General features: G+C 40.5%; 1 protein-coding gene across 6 annotated transcripts in view; it reads right to left on the bottom strand.

The window, feature by feature from the left end:
- LOC130361886 (solute carrier family 12 member 9-like) overlaps positions 1-18,688 on the bottom strand; it is a 338,026-nt gene that overhangs the window by 232,123 nt on the left and 87,215 nt on the right. For all 6 annotated transcript variants that reach the window (XM_056565518.1, XM_056565522.1, XM_056565523.1 and 3 more), the window contains exons 5-6: positions 12,499-12,606; positions 3,582-3,693 (exon numbers count right to left, since the gene is read on the bottom strand). In XM_056565518.1, the coding sequence (XP_056421493.1) occupies positions 3,582-3,693; positions 12,499-12,606 (220 nt within the window). The remainder of the gene's footprint in view (positions 1-3,581; positions 3,694-12,498; positions 12,607-18,688) is intronic.

Here is an 18,688-nt window from a genome sequence, read left to right as displayed (position 1 = left end):
CTGTTACCAAGGGACATAACAGCGCTACATTGATATGCTTTAACGAACTGGATACAGACCTATTTAACTATTTATCAAAAGACTCAATAGACTGTGGTTATATTGCTACATATAAATAGCCCCATGGGTTGTTATTAGTTACTAACATCTAAGGAGGTTCAAACTCTAAAGAGGACCTTTTTTTGGATATCCATAATTTTTGAGTGGTCTCAATAGTACTATTATGTTTTAAATAATATTTTATATTCATGACCAATTTATTTTTATTTGCAATTTTATCTATACTATATTTTTGTAGGGAGTGCCGTGGCTCTACAACGGCCCTGTAAGTCACGGTACTTACCACGTCTTACAAACAATTTGATTACTATAAATAATAAATATCATCATTTAACATATATAGCCAGTTGTGTCCATACATCATTTACCCTGAGCCCCAATTCTTTCTTGTAAAATATTCTACATTATGTTAGTGGTAACATTCCATTGATACTTGCATCATTTCTTGGTGAAAAATTCAAAAATTTGATGACATTTTTTTTTTTTTTTTACTTTGAAGCTCTCTGCTTATAAGGAAAATGGACATCCCAAATAAATTTATATATTGATTCACATATACAATATGTCTACTTTATGTTTGCATCATAAAGTTGACATGTTTTGACTTTTGGAAGACATCAGAGGGCTTCAAAGTTCAGCAGCAAATTTCCAATTTTTCACAAAATTATCAAAATCGAAATTTTTCAGGGACCAGTTGAGTTTTGAAGTGGATTTGAAGGGCCTTCATATTAGAAATACCCCATAAATGACCCCCTTATAAAAACTGCCCCCTCGAAGTATTCAAAATGACATTCAAAAAGTTTGTTAACCCTTTAGGTGTTTCACAGGAAAAGCAGCAAATTGAAGGAGAAAATTCAAAATCTTAATTTTTTACACTCGCATGTTCTTGTAGACCCAGTTTTTGAATTTTTACAAGGGGTAAAAGGAGAGAAATCTTCCTAAAATTTGTAACCCAATTTTCTCTTGAGTAAGGAAATATCTCAAATGTGTATGTAAAGTGCTATGTGGGTGCTCTAGAGGGCTCGGAAGGGAAGAAGCGTCAGTGGGATTTTGGAGTGAGTTTTTCTGAAATGATTTTTGGGGGCATGTCACAGTTAGGAAGCCCCTATGGTGCCAGAACAGAAAAAAAAAACACATGTCATACTATTTTGGAAACTACACCCCTCAAGGAACGTAACAAGGGGTACAGTGAGCCTTAACACCCCACAGGCGTTTGATGACCTTTCGCTAAACTTGGATGTGAAAATGAAAAGTTTGATTTTTTTCACTAAAATGCCACAAATTTTTCATTTTCACAAGGGGTAATAGGAGAAAAAGCCTCCCAAAATTTGTAACCCCATTTCTTCTGAGTATGGAAATACCCCATATGTGGATGTAAAGTGCTCTGCGGGCAAACTACAATGCTCAGAAGAGAAGGAGCGCCATTGAGCTTTGGAGAGAGAATTTGGTTGGAATAGAAGTCGGGGGCCATGTGCGTTTACAAAGCCCCCCATGGTGCCAGAACAGTGGACCCCCCCCCCCCCACATGTGACCCCATTTTGGAAACTACACCCCTCACAGAATTTAATAAGGGGTGCAGTGAGCATTTATACCCCACTGGCGTTTGACAGATCTTTGGAACAGTGGACTGTGCAAATGAAAAATTAAATTTTTAATTTTCACGGACCACTGTTCCAAAAATCACCAATTTAGACCTCAAATGTACATGGTGCGCTCTCCCTTTTGAGCCATGTTGTGCGCCCGCAAATCACTTTACATCCACATATGAGGTAGTTCCATACTCAGGAGAAATTGCGTTACAAATTTTGGGGGTCTTTTTTTCCTTTTACCGCATGTGAAAATTAAAAGTATGGGGCAACACCAGCATGATAGTGTCAGAAAATGTAATTTACCTTTTCATAAGGGGTAAAAGGAGAAAAAGCCCCCCCAAAATTTGTAACACAATTTCACCCGAGTATGGAAATACCCCATATGTGGCACTAAACTATTTCCTTGAAATACAACAGGGCTCCAAAGCGAGAGAGCACCATGCGCATTTGAGGCCTATTTTGGGGATTTGCATCCGTCACCAAAATACCCTACAGCAGTGTTTCCCAAACAGGGTGTCTCCAGCTGTTGCAAAACTCCCAGCATGCCTTGACAGTCAGTGGCTGTCTGGCAACACTGGGAGTTGTTGTTTATCAACAGCTGGAGATGCCTTTTTGGAAAGAGTGCCGTACAAGACTTTTTTTTTTTATTGGGGGGAGGGGGGGGGACTGTGTAGGGGAATATATATATGTAGTGTTTGAATTTGAATTTTGTGTAGTGTAGTGTTTTTAGGGTACATTCACATAGGCGGGGGTATACAGTGAGTTTCACGCTGGGAGTTTGAGCTGCGGCGGAAAATTTGCCGGATCTCAAACTTGCAGCAGAAAGCTTGCTGTAAACCCCTGCCCGTGTGAATGAACCCTGTACATTCACATAGGGGGGGGGGGGCAAACCTCCAGCTGTTGCAAAACTACAACTCCCAGCAGTCACTGACAGACCATATATGCTGGGAGTTGTAGTTATGCAACAGCTGGAGGCACATTTCCGACCGAACAATCATGCGATCGTGAGGTGGCACCCGTGCCACCTCACTCCTGCTGGGTGACGGTGAATGGGGCTGTCTCGGACAGCCCCATTCACCCTTTTTTTCGGGTCTCCGGAGACCCGATTGACCCGGCATTGCCCCAAATCGCCGGTCTGAATTGGACCCCCCAGGGATTTGCACGGGGTGCCTGCTGATAGATATCAGCAGTCACCCCTGTCCAGTCCCTGCCCGGGCCGCAGCGGGGACCGAAATTCCCGCGGGCGTACAGGTACGCCCTGGGTCCTTAAGTATCAGGACATCAGGGTGTACCTGTACGCCCTGGGTCCCTAAGTGGTTAAGGAAAAATGAGTTAAAGTACATGCACTGATTTGCTCTCTAGTAATGCCCCCCTACATAGTGTGGTATTGCACTGCTCTTTACCTGTGCCAAGACTAGCTGCTCCTTTGGACACTAGGTGCCAGGTGAGAATGGTGTCACCTCCGGTACACTGTGTGTACTGTACAGGACCCTGTAGAAGCACCTGCCCATGTATAGTGATTTATAGCTTCTAGCAGCTATTTCTTGCTATATCTGTATTATATATCTTGTTTTACTTTAATCCTTATGTTTTAACGTTGGAACCAATTACTAGTTTTCCGCAGAGTTATGGTCTCAAGTTAAAATGGTTTCATCATACAATGTTCAGCCTGGAACCAATTCATATTGTAACTTGAAGAACCCCTGTATCCCTAATCTTTAATGGAAAAATGCAAAAAAAGGCTAAGTAAAAAAATAAAAAAAAAGATTAAAAGCAATTTACAGCAATTATTTATTTACTTTTTATGCTCCTTTGGATAAAATATTTTTTTTTTATATAAGGTAGATTTCTGTAAACTGAAGATAAAATGGATTTATATATTTGGACATATGGGAGATAAAAGATGATTATGGTGAATCTTCAGGTTCCTACCTGTCACATGTACAGCTGATCATCAGAGCCAGCAAATTGTAGATGATGTAGGTAAAGATGACAGCAGTGATTGTTCCTCTGGGTATAGAGTAACTTGGGTTTTTCAAATCACCTGGAAAAAAAGGACAAAGTAGAGGTTAGCAAAAAGGTATTTTGTAGAGTTAAGTTTAACCCTTTAAAGACACAGCCTTGTTTTGGACTTGAGAACACAACCAGTTTTCATTTTTGAATTTTCGTTCTTTCTTTATCGTCTTTTAAAATCCATAACTCTTAAATGTTTCACCTACCGGGTCAAAGTAAAGTTTTATGTGGGATCCGTTGGACTTTATAATGACACTGCAACTTTTACCACAAAATCTACAGCTTACAAAAATTTATTAGTGGGTCAGAATTAAAAATTTTTATAAGAAAGGAGGCTTTATGGTTGAAATAACATATCTTTATTTTGTAGGTATATACGGTTGCAACAATACCCAATATATACAGGTTTTGTTTTATTTTATTACTTTTAAAAAAAAATTATAACTTTTTATAAGAAAATTAGTATGCTTAAATGTCCTCTTCTGACCCCTATAACTTTAGTTTTTCCTTATATTGAGCTGTATGAGGGCTTACCTTTTGCACCGTTTCTATCATTCCCGTTTATGTATTAATGGGACTTTATTTATTTTTTCCTGTTATTTAAAGAGACCAAAAATCAGCAATTCTGAACTTTGGTATTTTTTTACCCTTATGCATTAAAGGGGTACTCCGGTGGAAAACTTTTTTTTAAAAATCAACTGGTGCCAGAAAGTTAAACAGATTTGTAAATTACTTTTATTAACAAATCTTAATCCTTCCAGTACTTATTAGCTGCTGAATACTACAGGAGGAAATTATTTTCTTTTTGGAACACATTGCTCTCTGCTGAATCACGAGCACGGTGCTCTCTGCTAACATCTCTGTCCATTTTAGGAATTGACCAGAGCAGCATATGTTTGCTATGGGGATTTTCTCCTACTCCGGACAGTTCTCAAAATGGACAGAGATGTCGGCAGCGAGCATTGAGATCGTGATGTCAGCAGAGAGCTCTGTGTTCCAAAAAGAAAATAATTTCCTCTGTAGTATTCAGCAGCCAATAAGTACTGGAAGGATTAAGATTTTTTAATAGAAGTAATTTACAAATCAGTATAAGGCAGAAGGCGTCAGCTCACCCAATCCTATTGCACAGCAGAAGAACTTCCAGCAAAGATACAGAACAGCAGTAGCCAGCAATAAAAGAAACTTCACCTTTATTTTCATCCAGATTAACCCCTTAAGGACTCAGGGTGTACCTGTACGTCCTGAGTCCGGTCCTGTTCTATAACGCGTCTAAAGTGAAACTAAAACTAAAGTGCTGCCGGTTAGCTCAGGGGGCTGTTCGGGACCACCGCGGTAAAATCACGGCGTCCCGCACAGCTGTAGGGACTCCTGGTGTCCCGATCGCCGAATGACTGCTCAATGCCTGAGATCCAGGTATGAGCAGTCATGCGGCAGAATCATTGATCAATGGTTTCCTATGCGAAACCAGTGATCAATGTAAAAGATCAGTGTGTGCAGTGTTATAGTCCCTTTTGGGAGCTATAACATTGCAAAAAAAAAGTGAAAAAAATGAATAAAGTGATTCACCCTCCTTTTCCCATAAAAAAAAAAAAACTGTGTAAATAAAAATAAACATATGTGGTATCGCCATGTGTCCGAGTTATAAAAATATATAGTTAATTAAACCTTAAGGTCAATGGCGTGCACGCAAAAAAATTCCGATCAATAAGTCTGATCAATAGGAAAATGGTATTGCTAAAAACTTCAGATCACAGTGCAAAAAATGAGCCCTCATACCGCCCCATACGCGGAAAAATAAAAAAGTTATAGGGGTCAGAAAATGACAATTCTAAATGTATCAATTTTCCTGCATGTAGTAATGATTTTTTTCAGAAGTACGACAAAATCTAACCTATATAAGTAGGGTATCATTTTAATTGTATGGACCTACAGAATAAAAAAAAGGTTTCATTTTTACCAAAAAATTTACTGTGTAGAAAGGGAAGCCCCCAAAATTTACAAAATTGTGTTTTTTCTTCAATTTTGTCGCACAATGATTTTTTTTCCGTTCCGCCATAGATTTTTGGGTACAATGACAAAGTAGAATTGTTGGCACAAAAAATAAGCCATCATTTGGATTTTTAGGTGCAAAATTTTAAGAATTATGATTTTATAAAGGAAAGGTAATGGAAAAACCCTGAGTCCTTAAGGGGTTAAAAACATCGACATGGATTCATCTCAGACACGAAGACAATGGCATAAAACTCAGGATATGTCCAGCATGACGCGTTTCAGGCCATGTGAACTTTCATCAGATGCATGATGGGTAGTGGGGAGATGGAAAGATATATAGAGCTAAATGGAACAGGTGTAACCACCACAGGTGGGGGCTTAACCCCATAAATGCCAGGTTCCAAACACTTCACCACTACAAATCATGAAATCGAACATAGCATATGAATCTTCGAACACAGTCGAATCATACAAAGACCACTTGTGAAAAAACCTATTAACATAAAAAATTCGAAAAAGAAAAAGCATCTAATAATGTAGAATAACATCAGATTTTTAATTGAGACCATATGGCTGAGATGTATGTAAAGAGTAGATCCAAAATACTTTTCATACGATCACCACCTCTTTCTGGTTGCTGAACTACTTTAATGCCATAAAACTGGAAATCGGACACATCACCCTGATGTACATTTCTGAAATGTTTTGACACATTTGAAGCATTGGTATAAGATGTACTGTTAACCCCTCTCAAGTGTTCTTGAATTATTTTTTACAAGGCTTTTTGTGCCACCAATATAGGAAATGTTGCAACTTCTGCGGCAAATTCTATATACTACAAAAGTAGACAGGCAGTTAATGAACTGTTGAATGACGACAGGTTTGGAGTCATTCATGGCTATTGAAGAAATCTTAAGCGCGTGTTCACACACAACACATCTAGTTTGGCCGCATCTAAAAAATCCTTTGAGATTTAACCAAGACGAACAAGTGTTAGATTTATGTGAAGAAGGAAGCGCACTAGGAGATAACAGATTTGCCAAATTCAGAGCTCATCTACTGGAAAAAATTACACCATGTTGTAAATATTTATTAAGTGTAGGATCCTGCTGTAAAACAGGCAGAAATTTGGTAATAATATTTTTAATGGTGTTAAATTCCACACTATATGTGGTAACAAATGTTGGTTAAAAGGAGGTTTTTGATGTTTAGACTTAACTCTAAGATCATTCCAGATTTCAACTGGACTTTGCGTTTAGCTTTATTAAGAGCCCAGGGCTGATAGCCCCTATCACGCAATCGGTGACAGACCATGTTGGACTCAATGTGATATGATTCTTCAGTTGAGCAATTTCTTCGGGCCCGTGTCAATTCACCTACAGGGACGGCAAGCACCGTATGTTTGGGATTACATGATTCTGCTCGAAGAATGGTGGTGCCAGCAGTGGGTTTTCGAAAAGTGCTAGTGTGAATATATCCCTCACTAGCCTGCAACAAAATGTCCAAAAATGATGTGGTGGATTTGTGCCAGGAGTGTGTAAAAACAGAATGTGAGGATTGTTGTTGATATATTCCACAAAAGAAGCCACTTGATTTTCAGAGGACGACCATATAATGATAACGTCATCCCTAAACCTCCCATACCACACGATATGGGAGGAAAAAGGATTATTGTCATTGAAAATGTATTGTAATTCCCACCGGTGGACAAAAATATTTGCCACTAATGAGGATGATTTGGCCCACCTGGAGGCGCCATGCTCTGAATATAAAATTGTTCCTGAAAGCTGAAAAAATTATGTGACAAGATATGAGACAATGCATTCAGAATAAAGTTGCACAGATCATGACTATAGGTGGTATGGTTATGCATGATATCCGAAACTGTTCTTAAGGATAATGAATGGGGCAATGAAGAGTAAAGAGATTCTATGTCCATTGTGAGCCCTGAATATGATAGACTCCATTAAGTGCTGCTCACAATGGATGATAGATGCTGTGAATCTTTGATATGACTGGGACACATGGTGACAAGGGGTTGTAAAAGGGAATCAACCCATTCACAGAGACGTTCAACCGATTCCCGCAACTATGGGTCGCATAGGTGGCAGGAATCGGTCCTTGTGTATTTTTGGCAATTAATGGGAAATAGGGGTAATGGGATTTTTAACAAACATGTAATCGTATTTATTTTGAGAAATTATACCAAGAGATAAACGTTCTCTCAGGAGCAATTCCTTCATGTAATATTGCCGTTTTAATGAAAGGACTTGGTTTTTCTCCCACTATTCACTTTAATGTGTATAACACCATACTGGACGTTAATACGTTTATTAGGACTCTAACCCTGAAAAGACATTTTGATTCAGTTGATGTTGATGTAGAAAATGAGGCTTCATTATGTGAAGAGAATATGACTACTACTATGCCATTAACAAATGTTTCTTCCTTTCAGAAACAAAACGCTTTAAGTACCCTTATGTCCCTTGATTTTGAAACATGGCAACAGGGCCCACTTATTTTTATCCAGTTAACTCAAGAAGTCCTGTTATGGACACTTTTCAGGACCTGGTCATGAAACAATTAATTGAGTTGAAACGAAATTGTGTTACTTCTAAGGTTGATAATTTAACTAGGTCCGAAAGAATTGCTCTCAGGGAACTAAGGGACAATGACAACTGGATTATACATGGTGCAGACAAGGGGGAGCAGTCATTTGCATGGACACAGAATTATGCTGTACACTTAATTAAAAAATTTTGAGCAACGTCAGGACGTACACACCCATTGCATACAATCCTACAATTCAGTTCAGCAAAAAATTGGAATTGCTCCTGAGAGAAGGTTTATCTCTTGGAGTAATTTCTCAAAAAGCATATGATTACATGTTGGTTAAACATCCCATTACCCCTATTTTCCATTCATTACCAAAAAATACACAAGGACCCATAGTTGCGGGAATCGGTTTCTTGAATTAACCTCTCTGTGAATGGGTCGATTCCCTTTTACAACCGCTTGTCACCATGTGTCCCTGTCATATCAAAGATTCACAGCATCTATTGTCCATTGTGAGCAGCATTTAATTGTGTCCATCATATTCATGGCTCACAATGGACATATAATCTCTTTACTCTTCATTGCCCCATTCATTATCCTTAAAGGGGTACTCCGCTCCTGGCATCTTATCCCCTATCCAAAGGATAGATGATAAGATGTTAGATCGCCGCGGTCCCGCTGCTGGGGACACTGGGGATCGCCGCTGCAGCACCCCGCCATCATTACTGCACAGAGCGAGTTCGCTCTGTGCGTAATGACGGGCGATACAGGGGCCAGAGCAGCGTGATGTCATGGCTCCGCCCCTCATGACATCACGGCCCGTCCCCTTAATGCAAGTCTATGGCAGGGGGCGTGACGACCGCCACGCCCCCTCCCATAGACTTGTATTGATGGGGCGGGCCGTGACGTAACGATGCTCTGGCCCCTGTATCGCCCGTCATTACGTGCAGAGCGATCTTGCTCTGCGCAGTAATGATAGCGGGGTGCTGCAGCAGCGATCCCCGGGGTCCCCAACAGCAGGACCCCGGCGATCTGACATCTTATCCCCTATCCTTTGGTTAGGGGATAAGATGTCTAGGGGCGGAGTACCTTTCCACCTATAGTCATGATGTGTGCAAATTTATTCTGGATGCATTGTCTTATATTTGAAATCTAGGAATGATCTCCTTAGAGCTAAGTCTAAACATCAAAAAAATACTTTTCTTTTTACACCCTCCTTTAAACCCACATTTGTGACCACATATAGTGTGGAATTTAACACCATTAAAAATATTATTACCAAATTTCTGCCTGTTTTAAAGCAGGATCCTACACTTAATAAATATTTACAACATGGTGTAAATTTTTCCAGTAGACGAGCTCCGAATTTGGCAAATTTGTTATCTCCTAGTGCACTTCCTTGTTCACATAAATCTAACACTTGTTCATCTTGGTTAAATCTCAAAGGATTTTTTAGATGCGGACAAACTAGATGTGTTGTGTGTGAACACGCGCTTAAGATTTCTTCAATTGCCATGAATGACTCCAAACCTGTCGTCATTCAACAGTTCATTAACTGCCAGTCTACTTTTGTAGTATATAGAATTTGCTGCAGAAGTTGCAAAATTTCCTATATTGCAGGCACAAAAAGAGCCTTGAAAAAAAGAATTCAAGAACACTTGAGAGGGGTTAAAGGGAACCAATCATCAGATTTTACCCTATATAATGCTTGGTAAAGCGTTATATAGGGTAAAATTGTTGTCTTCACCATCCCCGGGGGACGCTCCTGCCTCCAGGGATGGTGAAGATAGGAAGTTATAAACTAGTCACTGCCGCCGCCGTAAGTAGTCCCCTGGGCGGGGAGCTCTTCTCACCTACTCCCGTTCTACGGCCGGCAGCGACGCCCCCTCCGCTTGATTGATGGGCCGCGTCATTGTCCCGCTCACTGAACAGACAAAGCAGAGCGATGACGCTGCCCATCAATCAAGCGGAGGGGGCATCGCTGCCGGCCTAAGAATGGGAGTAGGTGAGAAGAGCTCCCCGCCCAGGGGACTGCTTACGGCGGCGACTAGTTTATAACGTCATATCTTCACCATCCCTGGGGGCAGGAGCATCCCCCAGGAATGGTGAAAATAAAGATTTTACCCTATATAACGCTTTGCCAAGCGTTATATAGGGTAAAATCTGATGATTGGTTCCCTTTAACAGTACATCTGATACCAATGCTTCGAATGTGTCAAAACATTTCACAAATGTACATCTGGGTGATGTGTCTGATTTCCAGTTTTATGGCATTGAATTAGTTCAGCAACTAGAAAGAGGTGGTGATCGTATAAAAATCTTGCATAATAGAGAAGTCTTTTGGATCTACTCTTTACATACATTTCAGTCATATGGTCTCAATTTAAGATCTGATGTTATTCTACATTATTAGATGCTTTTTCTTTTTCTGATTTTTTATTTTAATAGGTTCTTTCGCAAGTGGTCTTTGTATGATTCGACTGTGTTCAAAAAATCATATACTATGTTCAATTTCATGATTTGTAGTGGTGAAGTGTTTGGAACCTGGAATTTATGGGGTTAAGCCCCCACCTATGGTGGTTACACCTGTTCCATTTAGCTCTATATATCTTTCCATCTCCCCACTACCCATCATGCATCTGATGAAAGGTCACATGACCTGAAACGCATCATGCTGGATGTATCCTGAGTTTTATGCCATTGTCTTTGTGTCTGAGATGAATCCATGTCGATGTTTTTAATCTGGATGAAAATAAAGGTGAAGTTACTTTTATTGCTGGTTACTGCTGTTCTGTATCTAATTTACAAATCTGTTTAACTTTCTGGCACCTGTTGATTTGAAAAAAAAAGTTTCCCACCGGAGTTCCCCTTTAATTTATGTTATTCTGTAATAGTTCAGACATTTATGCACGCAGCGATACCAAAAATGTTTACAGTGTTTATTATTCTATAGGAAAAGGGGGGTGATTTAAAAGTTTTATTAGGGAACTTTTAATAGTCACAAGGGACTATTACATGCAATATTTCAAATGATAGCACTGATTAGTGTTATCAGCGCTCTGCTCTGCTTAGGCTACCTGTATCTTCAGTGCGCCGATCAGACAACAAGGAGGTAAGTAGGGACCCTACGGCTGTCATCCCAGCTGATTGGGACCCCACAATTACTCCACGGTGGTCCCTGACAGCCTCCCCAAACCACTGGCTGACTTTAAGATTCCAAAATAGCAGACATTTCTCATCGTCTCTGAGGTAAGTGCAGCTACTGTGCTCGCTTCATAGACTGTAAACGCTTCACGACATAAATATACAACATGCCACAATAAGGTATTACCTCCCATGATGTAAATATATGTCATATGGTGAGAAAAGGTACTGGTCGCTTTAAGTGATTTTTCAGGATAAGCTACACTGTATGTGTGCATGAGAAGCAGCATTATTTCTGGCCATTATATAACTTGTATATGGTATTTTCCAGCAAATTTCTGCTTTGCACGCTTTAGATGTCATTTTCAATTCTCTCAGAGCTGGTAGATGTAGCCATGAAGGGTATTTATCAAAACTGAACTTGCTGTTTGTTCAATTTAGAGGAAAAAAGTTACGGGAATGTTGCAGCCCTGTGCCAAATTGATCAACTGACGGACAGACTTTGATAAATGCCCACTGAACTGCTCTGATTAAATGTCGACAGAGCAGTGGCGGGCCGTGCGACAATTGTATTAAAAGTCACACAGACCTTAATACAATTGTCACATAAAGGCATATAAAGCAGGGTTGAATTGTCCTGTCATATGTTCTAAATCTGGCCCCTGCAAATTTCATGCGACATTTCGCAGAAAAGTCGCACATGATAAAGTAGTGACCACTGCACAAAGTGACCTAAATCAGATGACTTTGTGGTAATAAAAATGAAACAGTCTAAATCAATGTCACAGGAAAAGTCGCATGGGACCAGCCTGCCAAATTTAGATGAAAAAAGCTGTTTTCTGGCAGTATTCTGGAAAGGGGGCGTTCCGTCCCTGCATGACGCGGCGGCCGACACGCCCCCTCCATGTACCCCATAGAGATACATGGAGGGGGCGTGTCTGCCTGCAAACTGGTATGGCCCCGTCCAGGAGATCCCTTTTGGCCCCAGCACTCGGACCCCCCGTGATCTATAACTTATCCCCTATCCTTTGGATAGGGGATAAGTTATGTTGCGCTGGAGTACTCATTTAATACTGACTGAATTGTATGTTTAGTAAATGCGCTTAGAGAAAATACAAACAAACCAAACACAGATTACCCTTACCTGACATGTTTGATCCTGCCATGATCCCAGTGCAACCATTGAACATGATTGCAAAGACTGTGGTGAAGCTCATCATTCTTCCTGTAGTGTAGTCCCTGGCATATTGTGCTATAATAAAAATATTAGGAATAAAAGATAGAAAGAGCAATATGTAACTACTGACAGTACTTTGAATAGGCCTTCATCTCAGGGGAGAACAGCTGTAGGGTCATAAACAACAATACTCATTTAACTATTTTTTCATATTCCTTAATACATTCAACATCGTAATGCATTGCATTAAGCTATGCCATAAAAAACTGCCTACAACACTAAATGGTCACCCCTTTAAAAACATTCATCTCATAGCATGATGACCCTCTTTTGGCCTTCAGAACCGCAGCAATTTGTCATGACAAAGATACCTCTAGGTGTTAAAATAATTATATTAGAATTATTAGTCGATGTGTACAGGTTAGCTTCTCACAGTTGAGATACTGACAGGAAAAACAGTTTTTCTCTTGATTTTTCCTTAGCCTTTTCCTTAGTTTTTCCTCAGCCACATCATTCTTGGTATACTCTTGTCACTTTTACATGAGAAAATCCCATATAGTTGTCAGTTTTAAATATACTAGCCTTGGTTATTGTAACTTCAATGATTATGCCTTGAAGATTACCTGTCATGATCTTGTTAAATGTTATAATCATCTCAGTTCACTGCCCCCCATCATGATAAATCACCCACAGCCTTCATTTTTTATTATTTGTTAGTTTTCTACCTTGATATTGCTCTGTATTTTCTGCTCAGTCTCAGTCAGATTCACAGCAGGCGTGACATCATCTGAAGCCATACAGGGGAGAACTTCCTCCCTCACTCTGCTACACACAGCCCAGAGCAGTTCAGTGTGAGATGAGCTAGGGTTGGCTAAGGCTACACCCCCCCACCTTCAGCACTCCAGATAGCATTTCCTGATTTTGGACTTCTGCCACGCAAGCAGGAGTCCAAAGTCTGTGCAAGAAATGGAGGGGGGGGGGGGGATATGCTTTGGGCATGTAGTTATACACCTAGTGGCAGCTTTTTTAAACACAAATAAAACATAGAAAACTTTTTTAAACAAAGAACATTAGAAAGATTTTTTTATTTACCGTAAGGAGTGCAAAAGCAAAAATTCGTTTTAATGTCGTCAACAAAAACATTTTATATAATGTAGATATCATTATATGTTTCTTGTTAACAGAACACCTGGCACTGCTCCAGGGAACTGAATACAATGTGTACTGCGGTCACTAGGTAATGTGCTTTCACATTTGCCGTACACTCGGTGGTGCTCACGCTAGTAAAGTTCAATGAGACACATATCCAAAAAGGCAGAAAGAAGAAGCGTTTCACTCACCAATCCGTCGCTCTGCTCTTTATTGAATAGAGTAGTTACATTGGCAATGTACAGTCAGATGGAACGGCAGGGCAAGAGGAGTAGCGGAGCCCCGTCCAAAGCGACGGCGCCGTTTCACGCCCCCTGGGCGTTTCTTCAGGCCCGGAATTGCCTTTTTGGATATGTGTACCATTATATGTTTATTTGTAATTTACATTGGTTAAAAAAATGTGTATATTTTTGGGTTACAAAATGCTGTCCCTGCAGCTATTGCCTGTGTGTCTTTGTGAGGAGTACAAATACAGGAGGTTAGGGCAGAACAAGAAGAGCTCTGTGCAGGCTTCTGGCTTGTAAATCATTCTGATGTGTGAGATGGGAGCATGCCACAGAACCTCAGCGTACAGAGCCATGCTTGTCCTCAGTGTACAGAGCCCTGCTTGTCCTCAGTGTACAGAGCCCTGCTTGTCCTCAGTGTACAGAGCCCTGCTTGTCCTCACTGCACAGAGCCCTGGTTGTCCTTAGTGCACAGAGCCTTGCTTGTCCTCAGTGTACAGAGCCCTGCTTGTCCTCAGTGTACAGAGCCCTGCTTGTCCTCACTGCACAGAGCCCTGCTTGTCCTCAGTGTACAGAGCCCTGCTTGTCCTCAGTAAACAGAGCCCTGCTTGTCCTCAGTGCACAGAGCCCTGCTTGTCCTCAGTACACAGAGCCCTGCTTGTCCACACACACTTCTTGTATTTGGACTCCTCATAGAGACACACAGACAATAGCTGCAGGGACAAAAATAAACACATTTCTTAACCAATGTATATTGCAAATATACATATAATGGTATTATCTACATTATATAAAAAGTTTTTGTTGACGACAGGTACAATTTAATGTCGCTCAGAAAATCTGCTCACTTGATTTTATGGTGCACATGCAGAGTATTTCAAAACATGTCCCATGTCATTAACCCCTTAAGGACCCAGCCAATTTTCACTGTAGGACCTGGCCATATTTTGCACATTCGACCACTGTCACTTTAACCCCTTAAGGACTCAGCGTTTTTCCGTTTTTGCATTTTCCTTTTTTCCTCATCACCTTCTAAAAATCATAATGCTTTCAATTTTGCACCTAAAAATCCATATCATGGCTTATTCTTTGCTCCACCAATTCTACTTTGCAGTGACATTAGTCATTTTACCAAAAAATCCATGCCAAAACGGAAAAAAAAATCATTGTGTGACTAAATTGAAGAAAAAATTTCATTTTGTAACTTTTGGGGGCTTCCGTTTCTACGCAGTGCATTTTTCGGAAAAATAACACCTTATCTTTATTCTATAGGTCCATGTGATTAAAATGATACCCTACTTATATAGGTTGGATATTGTCGTACTTCGGAAAAAAATCATAACTACATGCAGGAAAATTTATATGCTAAAAGTTCTCATATTCTAGCCCCAATAACTTTTTTATTTTTCCGCGTACGGGCCAGTATGAGGACTAATTTTTTGCGCCGTGTTCTGAAGTTTTTATCGGTACCATTTTTGTATCGATCGGACTTTTTGATCGCTTTTTTATTAATTTTTTCATGATATAAAAAGTGACCAAAAATACACTATTTTTGACTTTGGAATTTTTTTGCGCGCACGCCATTGACCGTGCAATCTAATTAACTATATATTTTTATAGTTCGGACATTTTCGCACGTGGCGATACCACATATGTTTATTTTTATTTACACAGTTTTTCTTTAATGGGAAAAGGGGGGTGATTCAAACTTTTATTAGGGAAGGGGTTAAATGACCTTTGTTAACTTTTTTTTTCACTTTTTTTTGCAGTGTTATAGCTCCCATAGGGAGCTATAGCACTGCACACACTGATCTCCTATGCTGATCCCTGCAAAGCCATAGCTTTGCAAGGATCAGTCAGATAGGGGCTCGATTGCTCAAGCCCGTAGCTCAGGCTTGGAGCAATCAATCCCCGATCGGACGTTGCGGAGAGAGGTAAGGAGACCAGCTGATCAGAACATTGTGATTTTATCGCGATGTCCCGATCAGCCCGACTGAGCTGCCGGGAACCGTTTACTTTCGTTTTCAGACACGGCGGTCAACTTTGATCGCCGCGTCTGAAGGGTTAACAGCACGCAGCACAACGATCGGTGCCGCACGCTGTTAGCCCAGTTTTTCACACCGGGACCGGGCTTAGGGCGTACAGGTACGCCCTAAGTCCTTAAGAGGTTAAGCATTAATAACTCTGTGATGCTTATACTTTTCATTCTGAATCCGAGATTGTTTTTTTCTTGTCATATTCTACTTTATGTTAGTGGTAAAATTTTGTCGATACTTGCATAATTTCTTGGTGAAAAATTCAAAAATTTTATGAAAAAACTTGAAAATGTAGCATTTTTTTAATTTATTTTGAAGCTCTCTGCATATAAGGATAATTAATATTCCAAATGAATTTGATTCACATATACAATATGTCTACTTTATGTTGGCATCATAAAATTGACATGTTTTTACTTTTGGAAGACATAAGAGAGCTTCAAAGTATAGCAGTAATTTTCAAATTTTTCACAACATTCTCAAAATCTGAATTTTTCAGGGACCAGTTCAGTTTTGAAGTGGATTTGAAAGGCCTTCTTATTAGGAATACCCCATAAATGACCCCATTATGAAAACTGCACCCCTCAAAGTATTCAAACTGACATTTAAAAGGTTTGTTAAACCTTTAGGTGTTTCACAGGAATAGCAGCAAATTGAAGGAGAAAATTAAAATCTTAATTTTTTACACTGGCATGTTCTTGCAGACCCAGTTTTTGAATGGGGTAAATGGAGAGAAATCTTCCTAAAATTTGTAACCCAATTTCTCTCGAGTAAGGGAATACCTCATATGTGTATGTCAAGTGCTCTGTGGGAGCACTAGAGGGTTCAGAAGGGAAGTTGCGACAGTGGGATTTTGTAGAGTGAGTTTTTCTGAAATGGTTTTTGGGGGGTATGTCACATTTAGGAAGCCCCTACGGTGCCAGAACAGCTGCAAAAAACCCACATGGCAAACAATTTTGGAAACTTCACCCCTCAAGGAACGTTAAAGTTGGATGTGTAAATGATTTCATTTTATTTTTTCACTAAAATGCTAGTTTCCCCCCAAATGTAAAATTTTTACAAGGGGTAATAGGAGAAAATGCCCCCCGAAATTTGTAACCCCACCTCTTCTGAGTATGGAAGTACCCCATGTGTGGACCTGAAGTGCTCTGTTGGCGCACTACAATGCTCAAAAGAGGAGGAGCGCCATTAAGCTTTTGGAGAGAGAATTTGTTTGGAATGGAAGTCAGGGGCCATGTGCGTTTACAAAGCCCCCCCGTGGTGCCAGAACAGCGGACCCCCCCCCCCCCCCCCATGTGACCCCATTTTGGAAACTACACCCCTCACAGAATTTAATAAGGGGTGCAGTGAGTATTTACACCCCACTGCCGTTTGACAGATCTTTGGAACAGTGGGCTGTGCAAATGAAAAATACAATTTTTAATTTTCACGGACCACTGTTAAAAAATCTGTCAGACACCTGTGGGGTGTAAATGCTCACTGCACCCCTTAATACATTACATGAGGGGGTGTAGTTTCCAAAATGGGGTCACATGTGGGGGGTCCATTGTTCTGGCACTATGGGGTCTTTGTAAACACACGTGGCCTTCAATTCCGGACAAATTTTCTCTTCAAAAGCCCAATGGCGTTCCTTCTCTTGTGAGCATTTTAGTTAAAGGGGTTGTGCGCTTCCCTAATTTTCGGAGCTCCACTCACAGCGTCCAGAGGTTCATTACTCCGAACGCTGTGTGCGGGCTTCCGTGTTCGTGGCCGCCGGGCGTGACGTCAGGGCAGCGCACAACCCCTTTAACCCGCAGAGCACTTTACACCCACATATGGGGGTATGCTCTTACTCAGAAGAAATGGGGTTACAAATTTTGGGGGGCTTTTTTTTCTTATTTTCCCTTGTGAAAATGAAAAATTTTGGGTAAAACCAGCATTTTAGTTTTCATTTTTCCATCCAAATTCAATGAAAATTCTTCAAACACCTGTGGAATGTTAAGGCTCACTATACCCCTTGTTACATTCCCTGAGGGGTGTAGTTTCCAAAATGGGGTCACATGTGGGTATTTTTTTTTTTGCGTTTATGTCAGAACCGCTGTAAAATCAGCCACCCCTGTGCAAATCACCAATTTAGGCCTCAAATATGGATAGTCCGCGCTCTCTCCTGAGCCTTGTTGTGTGTCCGCAGAGCATTTTATGCCCACATATGGCGTATTTCCGTACTCAGGAGAAATTGCATTACAAATTTTGGGGGTCTTTTTTTCCTTTTACCGCTTGTAAAAATAAAAAGTATGGGGCAACACCAGCGTGTTAGTGTAAACATTTTTATTTTTTTACACTAACAGGCTGGTGTAGCCCCCAACTTTTCCTTTTCATACGGGGTAAAAGGAGAAAAAGCCCCCAAAATTTGTAATGCAATTTTTCCCCAGTACGGAAATACCCCATATGTGGCTCTAAACTGTTTCCTTGAAATATGACAGGGCTCCAAAGTGAGAGAGCGCCATGCGCATTTGAGGACTAAATTAGGGTTTGCATAGGGCTGGACATAGGGGTATTCTACGCCAGTGATTCCCAAACAGGGTGCCTCCGGCTGTTGCTAAGCTCCCAGCATGTCTGGACAGTCAGTGGCTGTCCGGAAATGCTAGGAGTTGTTGTTTTGCAGCAGCCGGAGGCTACGTTTTGGAAACACTGCGTTACGTTACGTTTTTAATTTTTATTGCGGGGACAGTGTAAGAGGATGTATTTTTGTAGTAGTTTTTACCCTTT

Source organism: Hyla sarda, chromosome 3 (genome assembly GCF_029499605.1).
Source record: "Hyla sarda isolate aHylSar1 chromosome 3, aHylSar1.hap1, whole genome shotgun sequence".
Taxonomy (NCBI): domain Eukaryota; kingdom Metazoa; phylum Chordata; class Amphibia; order Anura; family Hylidae; genus Hyla; species Hyla sarda.
Note: the sequence above shows the minus strand (reverse complement) of the source record. Positions and strands in the feature narration are given on the sequence as shown.